The sequence below is a fragment of the Lissotriton vulgaris genome, chromosome 2_2, assembly GCF_964263255.1.
Source record: "Lissotriton vulgaris chromosome 2_2, aLisVul1.2, whole genome shotgun sequence".
Classification (NCBI taxonomy): Eukaryota; Metazoa; Chordata; class Amphibia; order Caudata; family Salamandridae; genus Lissotriton; species Lissotriton vulgaris.
Genome location: NC_141688.1, coordinates 19818890 through 19830951, shown reverse-complemented (window position 1 = coordinate 19830951; position 12062 = coordinate 19818890). Strand labels below are relative to the sequence as shown.

The following is a 12062-nucleotide window of genomic DNA, read 5'->3' as shown; positions in this document are numbered from 1 at the left end:
GCCATCATGATGCTGTGGAAATCGAGTTGTCGAGTTTCCATCCCATGTACTCTCTATGGCTTAACTGGCAATTACAATATAAGGAAATGATGCCCAATGTTGTAGGGGCCTATCTGCTCAGGCAGTTATATCCTTGCCTAGAGTACAGTGCATCCTGCTTTAGGGCTGGGAGGCCTGCTAGAGGGGTAAATTACCTATGCTGCCAGGCAGTGCTAGTTGGCATGGCACCCTGGCAAAGTGCCATGTCGACTTTGTTGTTTTCTCGCTCACAAGAGCATGCAGGCTGCAAAGGCAGTGACATGGTCCCAGTGAGGGGGGGGGCCCAAAGGAACCCTACAGCTCTCAGGCTCTAGGTACTCAGGGTACCTAAGGATTTACAGGGGGCAGAAGTACCAATTAGGAGTTTGTTTTAGGGAAGTAGCACTGGAATGGGGCACCTGGTTGGCAGGGACCATGTGGCACTACATTTGAAACTACATTGGGGATCCTCTGATGGTGAAATAGATGATGGAGTGGTCGACCAAGGTGAGTCATAGCGAAGGTGAAATGGATGATGGCGAGGTCGGTCCAGGTGAGTTAAGTGACACGACTGTGCTTTACTCTGTTGCTGGTAGTAGAGATTGGGTCAAGCATGTGTCCCGCGCTGTGTGTGGGACTGATGGTGCTCATGCTTTCCAGGAGGTTGGCAGTGTTTGAGTCTTTGAGGCCACTGAGGTGGAAGTTAAGGACACAGAGGAAGATGTGATTTATTTTCCACAGGTCCAGAAGTGGCTCTGGAGGTCCAATATTTATATCTGGTGCCAGCCTCTGTGTGGGGTGACTCACTGGTCCAAATCCACATCTAGTTCTGAAACATTCTTCCACTACCCCTGTCAAGGCTCCAAACTGTCTGGGGTGACAAAAGGCAGGGCAAGTCTAGTGTCTAGTTCTTTTGTGTGTGCAGGAGGCAAAGTTTTTTAACATTTAAGTGTGGCTGGGCACAGCCCCTCCCCAGCCATCCTGCGTGGATGGCCCATCTTGTCCACACCTAACCCCCATTTTTTTGTGTCATAATTTTTTATTGGAGTTCAAAGATAGGCAATTTCATAGGTTACAAAACAATATAATAAATATAAATCAGTATGTGACAAATTATATACACCTGTAATATATTAAGGAAGAGGAAAAAAGGAGGGAAAGGGGAAAAAGGAGAAGGGAAAAAGCTATATATAGGGAGGGAAAGAAAAGAGTATTCGAATTTCAGGAATCGCAAAGAAAGGGGGTCCACACCATGCCGCAACAGCAGAGCCATTCATAGCCATGTGATCCAGGACACTGGCAAAAGGCACAGATGGTTGGAACAAGAAAATGCAAAATTTCTGAAAGTGTCATTTTCAGAATTGTTACCCAAGATCCTACTTTACCGATAACCGAATGCGCGCTAGCGGGTTTTCCCGCTGCGCGCTGAAATTTAAAAATCGCGGGTTACGTGACAAAGCCAGCTCGTCATGAGCGCAGCGCAGGTAACGGCCATGACGAGCTGGCTTTGTCATCCGCATCGAAGGGGTTAAAGAGGATTTTAAAGTACAATTCATTTGAGTGTCAAAGCGTATCCCTCTGCTCCCAATCCAAAGTTAGCACTTAGTTAATGTAATAAGGTATAGCAGTGCCAGTCAATGATAGAGATAGGCAACACAACAGTGAAAAACAACTTTTGGAGTTTTTTATTACCAGGATATGCAACTTTTAAGTACATGTGTCCTACTTTTTAATACAATACACCTTGCCCTGTGAGCCTTAAGGGCCTACTTTAGGGGTGATGTGAAAGTATTAAAAAGTAAGATTTAGGCCAGACAAAAGTTTTCTTTTGCAAGATTGAAATTGTAGTTTAAAACCACTAAAGGCTTCAGTAGCAGAACTGAGGCAGGTTTGTGCCACCTACTTTCGTAGGTGGCAAAATGAGTGCTGCAGACCCACTGGTAGCATTTAATTTACTGGGTATGGGTAGTACCATTTACTAGGGACTTACAAGTAAATTAAATGTGCCTATTAATTTGACCATATTTAAAGGAGAGAGCAGAAGCACTAGCACTGATTAGCAGTTCCCAGAGTCCTAAACCCAACAAACCTAATTCAGTAAAACAGTAGAGGTGAAGGCATATGGTTTGGAGGAATACCACTCCGTCCATGTCAGGTTCAATTGGGGGCTTACATTTTACCTTTATTTTAAGAAACAACAAGGGCCAGGACAATAAATCTTCACCCAAAGAATCTGATATCTTAGAGGAACCATATATCCAAGAAGCTCAGTCTGGTAAATTGGAAATCATTCCCCCTTGTGGTCATGGTCTCTACTTTTGTAAGCATTGTGATTCCCAACTCCTTGCGGGTCTGTCATATTCCAGTAGTCTTTTTATTTCCGGTGCACTCCCTTTTTCTCTTTTTTTGCTTGTTTGTTGTTCCTCCTCTGTTCACCTTTCATGTATCGTTTTCATCAAATGAAAACAAAAACAGTTCGCTGAGAAAAAAACAGCCCACATTTATTTTCAGGGTGTACAAGAGAGAGAAAGGGTGGTGGAATGATTCAGTTTCCTAGAATATATGTATGATCCAATAACGAATACTTATGTTTCTTTTACATAAAGGCTATGGGAGCTAAGATACTAGACACAGAAATTAGAGTTCATGTAAGGGGGCAGTACTTGGCTTACTCACAATCATCCAGATCTAGCAGGGAGATCTCTTTCTTTGAGGTTTTCACTGGTTTGGAGGTGGGTTTGGAGGAGGACTTGATTGTGGGAGGCTGGAAACAAACAAAAAGAAACAGAGTTAATAGGCAGCTGAATTAAATCAGGATGACCATGTTTTTCAAAATACGTTTTAATTTATGTGGTATCTGAAATAACACGTATCTTGCTTGAAGAAGCAGGGAAGTGATTACACAGAATATTCAAAGTGACTTCTTGAAAAATAAAAGGTATGATAGATACAAGAAACTAGAATATAATTGGGATAGTAATGTGCAAGACCCATGCTTATTACATTCCACACTGCATTCCACTTTGTAAATTAAATTATGCAAATGAAAAATGAAATACCAGCATTTGTAAAGCGCACAGCAACCTCTGGCGAGGTGTCCCGGCGCTGGAGGCCAATATGGAAGATTAAGCGAACTATTGCCCAGAGTCACATGGTGCTGGGCTAACTGGCCTCCGGCACCGGGGATCGAACTGTGTACCCCCTGGTCTGGAGTCAGGCACCCTGGCCGCTGCGCGACACCTCTTCCTCAATTTCAGGAACAGGTGAGAAGTTTGCCCAGGAACATGCAATTCCTTTTTCGCCAGACCTGAGTTTAGAATCTTGGGGGCACATGCATCTTTGGAAATTGTGGTCGCAAAGGAGCAGATTGGCAGAATCTGCCCCTTTGCGACCTCTATTTTTGCATTTTGGGATGCCTCATCCAAAATTCAAAAATCGCTATTTAAGTAAATGCTAAATTTGCGATTACTTAAATTGTGATTGCATTTAGGGAATCGCAAATTACGGTTTCCTAAACACAATGCAATAAAAAAAAATTGCAAATTCGCATTTAAGAAACGCAAATTGCCATCAACTTGCACCCTTGAAATTGCATGCGCAATTTGAGAGTACCTCTTTGGTACTCGCAAATTGCGCATGCAATTCTTATTGCATCCTATGGGCCTCTAGGCCCATGAGAATGAATGGGAAGCAATTCCTTATTTGCGATTCGCTAATAAGGAATGTGAAGGAATCGCAATTTTTTTTCGATTCCTACATGCATAAGGAATTGGGATTCCTAAATTGTGATTTTTTTAAAATCGCAATTTAGGAATCGCAATTCCTAACTTTGATGCAGGTGGCCCTAGGTCTTCAGGTTGCAAGGGTAGCATTTAACCTCCAGACTACTTCTAATTCTATAAATGGTATTGTGTACCATCCCAGGTGTAGAATGTTGAGATGATTACAAGAACACAAGGCACAAAGGAGAATATCACAGCTGTGAACAAGCTATCTAAGTGATGTAAGTGTTTGGATGATGGAGATTATTCACATGAAGAATTCACCCAATCATTCAACCAATTAAAAAAACATGAACTTTTCTACTTATTTATGTAAACAGAGATGTTTAAAATAATATTCTAACATTTCTGAATACTGAATGTATGGTATGGAAGGGTATTTTGACACTGTATTTTATTCTAATGAAATTAGCAACACTTTCTATAAAGTTTCTAGGATTCTTTGTTTTTAGCTATCTGTTGACTAAGCAATGTCAGTTGTACAAATCAACTCACCCAAAACATTCTTTACACAAAATAGCCTCTGATAAAAATTGCCTCCTCTGCAAGACATCACACTTTCCCCTCACAATGCTTACCTTCTTTATCAATCTAAAATGCTTTGATCATTTTGTTGATTAGAATTTGCACAGTAGGCAGCAGTAATATTCTTTCTGGTGGGAACAATATCTAACCCTAGATTCTTCATAGTTAGGATAATCCCGGATGCCAAACTGCATGTAGATTTTCAAAAACAATTGCTCAAGCATGCCAGAAGGTGGTGGTACTAAGACTTGGAGATGGCCTTCTACCACCCCGCAAGTGACGGCACAAAGGCATATATGGGCCCCACCCATGTGTGCTGAAGTCATTTTGACCATCTCTGCAGATTTGGCTTTCTAGGCCGTAGTGCTTGATGAATGTATGAACGGAGGCCCACGTAGCACCCTGGCAGATATCTAAGACAAGAACACCCCTTGCCAACACGTTTAAGGCAGTTTTGGCCCGAGTAGAATGCACTTGTAGGCCCTCAGGGGGATCCTTCTTGGCCAGGGCATACCATATCTTGATGAACAGGACAATCACCCTGGACTAGGTCTGTTTCTGCACAGCCATCACCTTCTTAGCACCAGCAAAGTCCAAGAAGATATGGTCGTCTACAGGGTATTTACTTGTGCATTCCATGTTAAAACTAAGGGCACTTATCGGAGCAAGCTGGTGAAGCCTCTCCTCTTTCAAGGGATGTGACAGGAAGAAATTGCAGGAAATGTGAGAAGGAGGAAGATTACTGCCCTTGGTTGTGATCGTGACCCTGGCGACCACTATGTCCTGTGAAGCTGTAAAAAGTGTTGACCAGCTGCTGAATTGGTTGTGAAGGCTGCCGTTGTAGATAGGCTAGACCTTGCCTCTGAATTTTCCGTATTGCTGATGAAACTGGTGAGCCGGTGAAAGCCCACATAGGTAAAAAGCCACAATGTGTCTCTTTTTAAAACTTTGCAGTGCTGAGTCAGCCTTTTCTCTAGAGTATGGTTTCTTGCCTGATCCTCGAAAGGCATGTCCATTAAGAATGCCTACACGTCACAAAAAAAATCAATAGATTGCATCCAGGTATGGTGCTTAATCATGGCACTAGAGCCCAGGGCATGGCCCACATCATCTGTTGTGTACAGGCACGCTTCGACACATATTTAAAAGGGTACTGTCTGTACTGAATGTTCAAGCAAAGGCTATTCGGAATTCATCAGAGAAGCCAGCAAGATAATGCTGGCCATGTACCAAGGAGCATGTATACGATGGCCCAGTAGACAGACCACCTTTAGGGACTGAAGGGCCCAACTGGTGGAGCAAAATATTATTTTGCCAAATGTGTCGATATGCTTCAATTTCTTAGCTGGTGCACAGAAAGGAATGAGCTTAGGCTGACCTTGCATGTGGATATCTGGACCACTAAGCTTTCTGCAGTAACTAGTTGTAAGGAAAATGCTACTTACCAGTATGCATCTGTTCTTGGCATGTAGAGCTGTAGAGTTGTACACTGTGCAGAGATCGCCACCTAGTGTTGGGCCCGGATGTATGCAGTTTGTTGTTGTCCTGAAAAGTTCTTTGGAAGTCGCGCGTTAGGTGACCACATTGCGCATGGGCATAGGCTCCATCCCCAGATTGTTTTTCGCCATTAGGGAAATGATGGAGTTTTGCAAGTACAGGAAGGATGCCCGTCTAATTTGTATCTAATTAAGATAATACTGGAACAGACAAGGGTAGCCGGGGAGGCGGGTGGGTGTGTACAACTCGCTGTACATACCAAGAACAGATGCATACTGGTAAGTAGCATTTTCCGTTCGAGGCATATGAGCTGCAGATTGTACACTGTGCATAGATTATATAGACGTAACCACTCTTAGCGGTGACCACCCCTATCTGTTGCAGAAGTTTGGAATAATGTTTTGAGAACAGCCTGGCCCACATTAGCTTGTTGTTTTGTTTGCACATCTACACAATAGTGTTTTGTGAATGTGTGCGGTGTAGACCATGTAGCTGCTCTGCAGATGTCATCTAGGGGAATGTTCCCTAAAAATGCCATTGAAGCCCCTATCTTTCTGGTAGAGTGGGCTTTAGGAGGAACAGATAGCGTACACTTAGCTTTGTGGTAGCAAATCTGTATGCATTTGACAATCCATCTAGCTATACCAGATTTTGAAATGGGATTACCCTTGTCTGGTGGTGAGAAAGACACAAAAAGTTGCTTTGTCTTACGAAAGGGTTGTGTTCTTTCTATGTAGTATAGCAACGCTCTTTTGACATCTAATGTGTGAAGAGCTCTTTCGGCTACTGACTGTGGTTGCGAGAAGAAAACGGGCTGTTCCACAGATTGATTGAGATGGAATGGAGAAATGACTTTAGGTAGGAATTTTGGATTAGTACGCAGAACAACCTTATTTTGATGCATCTGCAAAAAGGGTTCTTGAATGGTTAGTGCTTGTAGTTCACAAACTCTGCGCAGAGAAGTAATAGCAACTAGGAACGCAACTTTCCATGTTAAAAATTGTAATTCACATTTGTGAAGGGGTTCGAAGGGAGGCCCCATTAGCCGTTTGAGAACAACGTTTAAATTCCATACAGGTGAAGGTGGTACTCTGGGAGGAATTATTCTCTTAAGGCCTTCCATAAAGGCTTTAATGGCAGGCACTCTGAACAGAGATAGATGTTGGCTGTTTTGCAGATATTGTTATTGTTATTATATTTTATTGAGCGCGAACAGCTGTCCCAGCAACGAGGCGTCCCGGCGCTGAACCATAACAGAAACCTGAAGGGAGGGGGAGGAAGGAAAGGGACTAGGGAAGATTATGTTGAGGAGAATAAAAGAGTTTTAATCGCCTTGCGAAAGGCCAACAAGTTGGTCATGGAGCGAATGTGAGGAGGCAGGGAGTTCCAAAGCTTAGCCCCCAAAACTCTGAAAGAACGGCCCCCCATTCTGCTAAGTCTTATGCGGGGGGTTACTACCATATGTTGACCTGAGGAGCGTAGGGCACGCTTTGGAGTGTACGGCTCTAGGAGTGGACGTAAGAGTCCGGGACAGTCAGTTTTAAGAATTTTGAACGCGGTAATGAGAGCCTTGAATTGAATTCGGGCTTCAATACGCAGCCAGTGTAGCTTCTGGATGGTATTTCTGGCAGAGCATCTGCGAGGGAGGCCTACGACGGCCCTGGCAGCCGAGTTTTGTATCCGTTGTAGCCGGGCCATCTCCGCTTTGTTGATGCCTAGGAATAGAACGTTGGCGTAGTCCAGTGGAGCCAGGATGATGGACTGGACAATCAATTGGCGCGTATAGTGCTCAAAAAAGCCAAGAATCGGATGAAGGCTCCTCAGCAGGCCTATGCAGGTAGCAGCTAGTTTCTTAGTGTGGGTCTGGAAGTTAAGAGAGGCGTCCACCCAAACACCTAGGTTTTTCACCACGTTTTTAGGGGGGGGGGGATAGGGCCCAAGACGGACGGCCACCAGTGCTCAGTCCAATAGCCGGGATTTTTTCCTAGGAGCAACACCTCTGTTTTACCAGTGTTCAGCTGTAGGCAGTTGTGTGACATCCAGCGTGCGACTGCCTCTAATCCGTTCTTGAATTTCACAGCTGAGATCGAGGGGCCTTCAGTTAGAGATATAACCAGCTGGGTGTCGTCGGCGTACGACACCAGCGTAAGATCCCATTCTTTTGCTATTTCAGCGAGAGGCTGGACATAAAGATTGAATAGGGACGGGCTGAGCGCCGATCCCTGCGGGACCCCTTGCTCTATGGGGTGGGACTGGGAGATAAAAGGGCGGGCTGAGACCCGGAAAGATCTGTCCGTCAGGAAAGACCGGAACCACTCAAGGACAAGGTCTCTGATACCTATGGCTTCGAGGCGTTTTAGCAGAAGAGAGTGGGAGACCGTATCAAAGGCTGCACTGAGGTCGAGTAAAATCAGCGCAGCACTTTGACCGGCGTCCAGGATGTTCCGTAGGTGTTCGGTAGTGGTCAGCAGGGCGGATTCGGTGCTGAATCCTGGCCTGAAACCATTCTGTGAGGGGTCTAGGATTTGATTTTGCGTCATGTAGTTGGCTAGAACCTTGTTCACGTGGGCTTCTGCCAGTTTTGAGGCCCATGGAAGCAACGAGATCGGTCTGAAATTTTCTGGCTTTAATGGGTCTAGGGTAGGTTTTTTAATAATTGGAGAGACCCAAGCCTGCTTCCAACATGTGGGAACCACCGCCGAGGAGAATGATAGGTTGAGTAGGGTCGTCAAGGATGGGAGGAAGAACTCAAGGGATTCTAGGAATTTGGCGGGTCTCATGGTGTCAGTAGGAGAGCCAGATTTGACCTTAGTGCATAGCTTGGCAAGCTCGTCATGGGTTATGCTGGGGATGAGTGACAAACTGGGATTATCCGGCAAAGGCTTACGAGGTTTGGAGGTTGCAGCAAGATGTAGTCTAATAGACGTATAGGCTAAGTTACATCTTTGACGATGCAGTAAGAAACCTATGATGTGTTGAATAGCCACATCTAAGGGATTAATATTGTTGTTATGACAATATATCATACATCGTTTCCGCTTGGCTGCATAACATGCCCTAGTGGTAGGACGTCTAGCTTATTTAATGACATTCATGCAGTCTGGAGGAAGGTTCCAATATCCAAATTCTAGGACTTCAGGAGCCAGATCACAAGTTCGAGCTGAGCTGGGTCCGGGTGTCTGATCTCTCCACGGTTCTGTGTTAAGAGGTGTGGAGATAGGTGCAGTTTTTGGTGGGGTACCACAGACAGTTGTAGCAGTGTGGTGTACCACGGTTGTCTGGCCCACGTTGGAGCAACTAGGATGACGGTCAGAGAATGCTGCTGTAGTTTGCGTACTACTAGTGGCATGAGTGATGGAGGTGGAAAAGCGTACGTAAATTTGTTTGACCAATTCATGCATATCGCATTGCCTTTGGACAGTGGGTGTGGATATCTGGCGGCGAAGCTTGGGAATTTTGCGTTTTCGTGGGTGGCAAATAGGTCTATCTGAGGTTGACCCCACATCTAAAAGAATGGCTGAAGAACTTGCATATGAAGTTCCCATTCGTGGGTCTGTTGTGGTTGACGACTTAACAGATCCACTATAGTATTTTGTACTCCTGGGACATGTTGGGCTAGAAGGAACATGTTCTGAGGTATGGCCCACCTCCTTATGTCCTGTGCTGGTTGAGAGAAGTGCAGGGAGTGTGTGCCTCCCTGCTTCTGTATGTAATACATTGCTGTCATGTTGTCTGTGTCTGTGCGGATGAACACAGCTTTGTTTGCTTCTTGCTTTTGGAAAGCCTTTAGTGCCAGGAAAAATGCTAGTAACTCCAGATGATTGATGTGGACTAACTTTTGTTGCAGAGTCCACCTGCCTTGCGTGGTGCGTTGCAGTAGGTGGGCTCCCCAGCCAGAGAGCGATGCGTCCGCAGTCAAGATTATCTGAGGAACTGGCTCTAGGAACGGTCGTCCCTTGGAAAGGTTTTTGGTGTTCCACCACTGCAGAGAGCGATGAGTCCGCCCGTCTACCAACAATAGGTCTGTCAAGTTACCTTGAGCCTGGTTACACTGATGTGATAAGCATTCTTGTAGCGGATGCATTTGAAGTCTTGCATGGGGTACTATGAAGATGCAAGAGGCCATCATCCCTATGAGTTGTATGAACACTCGTGCTGGGAGGGAGTGTTGTAGCTGAAACTTTGTTAGGAGATTTTGCATGCTGGCTATCCTTGCTGGAGTGGGATAAGCTAGCGCTGTTGAGGTGTGTATTGTGGCACCAAGGTACTGTTGTACTTTGGATGGTTGTAGATGGGACTTGGTGTGGTTTATTGTGAACCCCAAGTTGTGGAGCAGCTGGATGGTGGCATGAGTGTGTTTTACGCATTGATTGTGTGAGCTGGCTTTTATGAGCCAGTCATCGAGGTACGGTAGGACATGGATGTGCTGTCTTCGTAGATGCACTGCCACCACTGCCAAGCACTTGGTGAACACCCTTGGTGCTGTTGTGACTCCGAATGGTAGTACTTTGAATTGGTAGTGTTGCCCGTCTATTACAAACCTGAGATACTTCCTGTGAGCCTTGTGAATGGGAATGTGGAAGTATGCGTCCTTGAGGTCTAGAGTAGCCAGGAAGTCATCTTGTGATAAGAGAGGAAGGACTTGCTGGAGTGTGACCATGTAAAAATGGTCTGACTGTATGTATATGTTCAGTGGTCTGAAGTCTAAAATAGGCCTTAGAGAGCCGTCCTTCTTTGGAATTAGAAAGTATAGAGAGTAAACCCCCTTGTTTTGCTGGTGCAGAGGAACTAGTTATATTGCACTTTTTTTCTAGCAGAGATACTACTTCTTGCTTTAAGAGTGATAGATGTTCTTGTGATATTGGACGCTGTTTGGGTGGTATGTTTGGGGGGGGGGGGGGTAGATGTTAGTTCAAGACAGTAACCTGACTGAATAATTTGTTGCACCCACCTGTCTGATATGATGTTGATCCAGGCAGACAGGAATTGTCGGAGTCTTCCCCCCACAGGAGTGGAATATTGGGGGGGGGGAGGGGAGGAAAGTCATTGGGTAGGGGTAGAGGCAGAGCGGGAGGTGTTGTTTTTGCCTCTGCCTTTGTTGTTGTTACTCCTGTAACTCCCTCTCTGGTAGCCTTCTTGTGAATGTGGATTGGCCAGGGGTTTCAGGGGTTTTGTAAGAAGAGGAGGGACTTTCTGCGGAGTAGCCTCGTGTTGCCTCTGTATGATGAGCGACGAAAAGACCCTCTGGGAGCTTGCTGCTGCAAGGCTCCCATAGATTTTGCTGTGTCAGTGTCTTTTTTCATTTTTTCTAAAGACACGTCAACATTTGGGCCAAATAAGTGTGTCTCATCAAATGGCTGATTAAGTATGGAGTTTTGTACCTCAGGTTTAAAACCTGAAATGCGTAGCCAGGCATGTCTACGTAGTAGGGAGCTAGTATTGATTGCCCTTGTGGCAGTATCTGCGGCATCCAGGGCACAACGAATGGAGGTATTGGTGATATTTTTACCTTCTTGTATGAGTTCACTAGCTCGGTTTTTATATTTATCAGGTAGGTGCTGCATGATGGACTCTAGTTCGTGATAATGTGCTCTGTCATACCTTGCCAGCAACGCTTGGGTGAAGGCAATGCGCCAGATGTTAGCTGCTTGTACCGCAGTTCTTTTGCCGGAGGCGTCAAGGAGCTTAGATTTGTCTGGTGGTGAGGCTTCACCTGTTGTTTGGGAATTAGCACGTCTATGTGCAGTGGACACCACTAAAGAATCCAATTGTGCTGGGCCTTTATTATAAACTGGGTCTGCAGGGGCCGCTTTATATTTCTTTTGAATGTGAGGATTGAGGACCCTAGCTCTGACGGGGTCTTTAAAAACTTCTGTTGCGTGCTTGATGACGCCCTTGAGCATTGGTAAAATGGCAGTAGACATTTGTGTGTTGTCAAAAGTGTCTAATATGAAGTCTTCCTCTACTGCATCGGTGTGTAAGTCCACCCCATGATATTGTGCAGCCCTTTGGACTAATAGGTTAAAACCTATGGTGTCTTCTGGTGGGGAAGGTCTGGAAGGGTATACATCATCTTGTGGAACGTTAGGCACATCAGGAGTGTTATAATCATCCCATGGATTAGGTGACTGAGGGGGACTACTAGTCTGTGCTGGGAAATATGCACCCCCGCCTTCATAATCAGAATCTGTGTGTACATCATCGTCTGGATTATGAGATGGTGTCGGAGAATGATGAGGT

At 45.2% G+C, this 12062-nt stretch overlaps 1 protein-coding gene across 3 annotated transcripts in view; it reads right to left on the bottom strand.

Annotated features, from left to right (window-relative positions):
• AP3B2 (adaptor related protein complex 3 subunit beta 2) overlaps positions 1-12062 on the bottom strand; it is a 412426-nt gene that overhangs the window by 83393 nt on the left and 316971 nt on the right. For all 3 annotated transcript variants that reach the window (XM_086959194.1, XM_086959192.1, XM_086959193.1), the window contains exon 21: positions 2695-2782. In XM_086959194.1, the coding sequence (XP_086815320.1) occupies positions 2695-2782 (88 nt within the window). The remainder of the gene's footprint in view (positions 1-2694; positions 2783-12062) is intronic.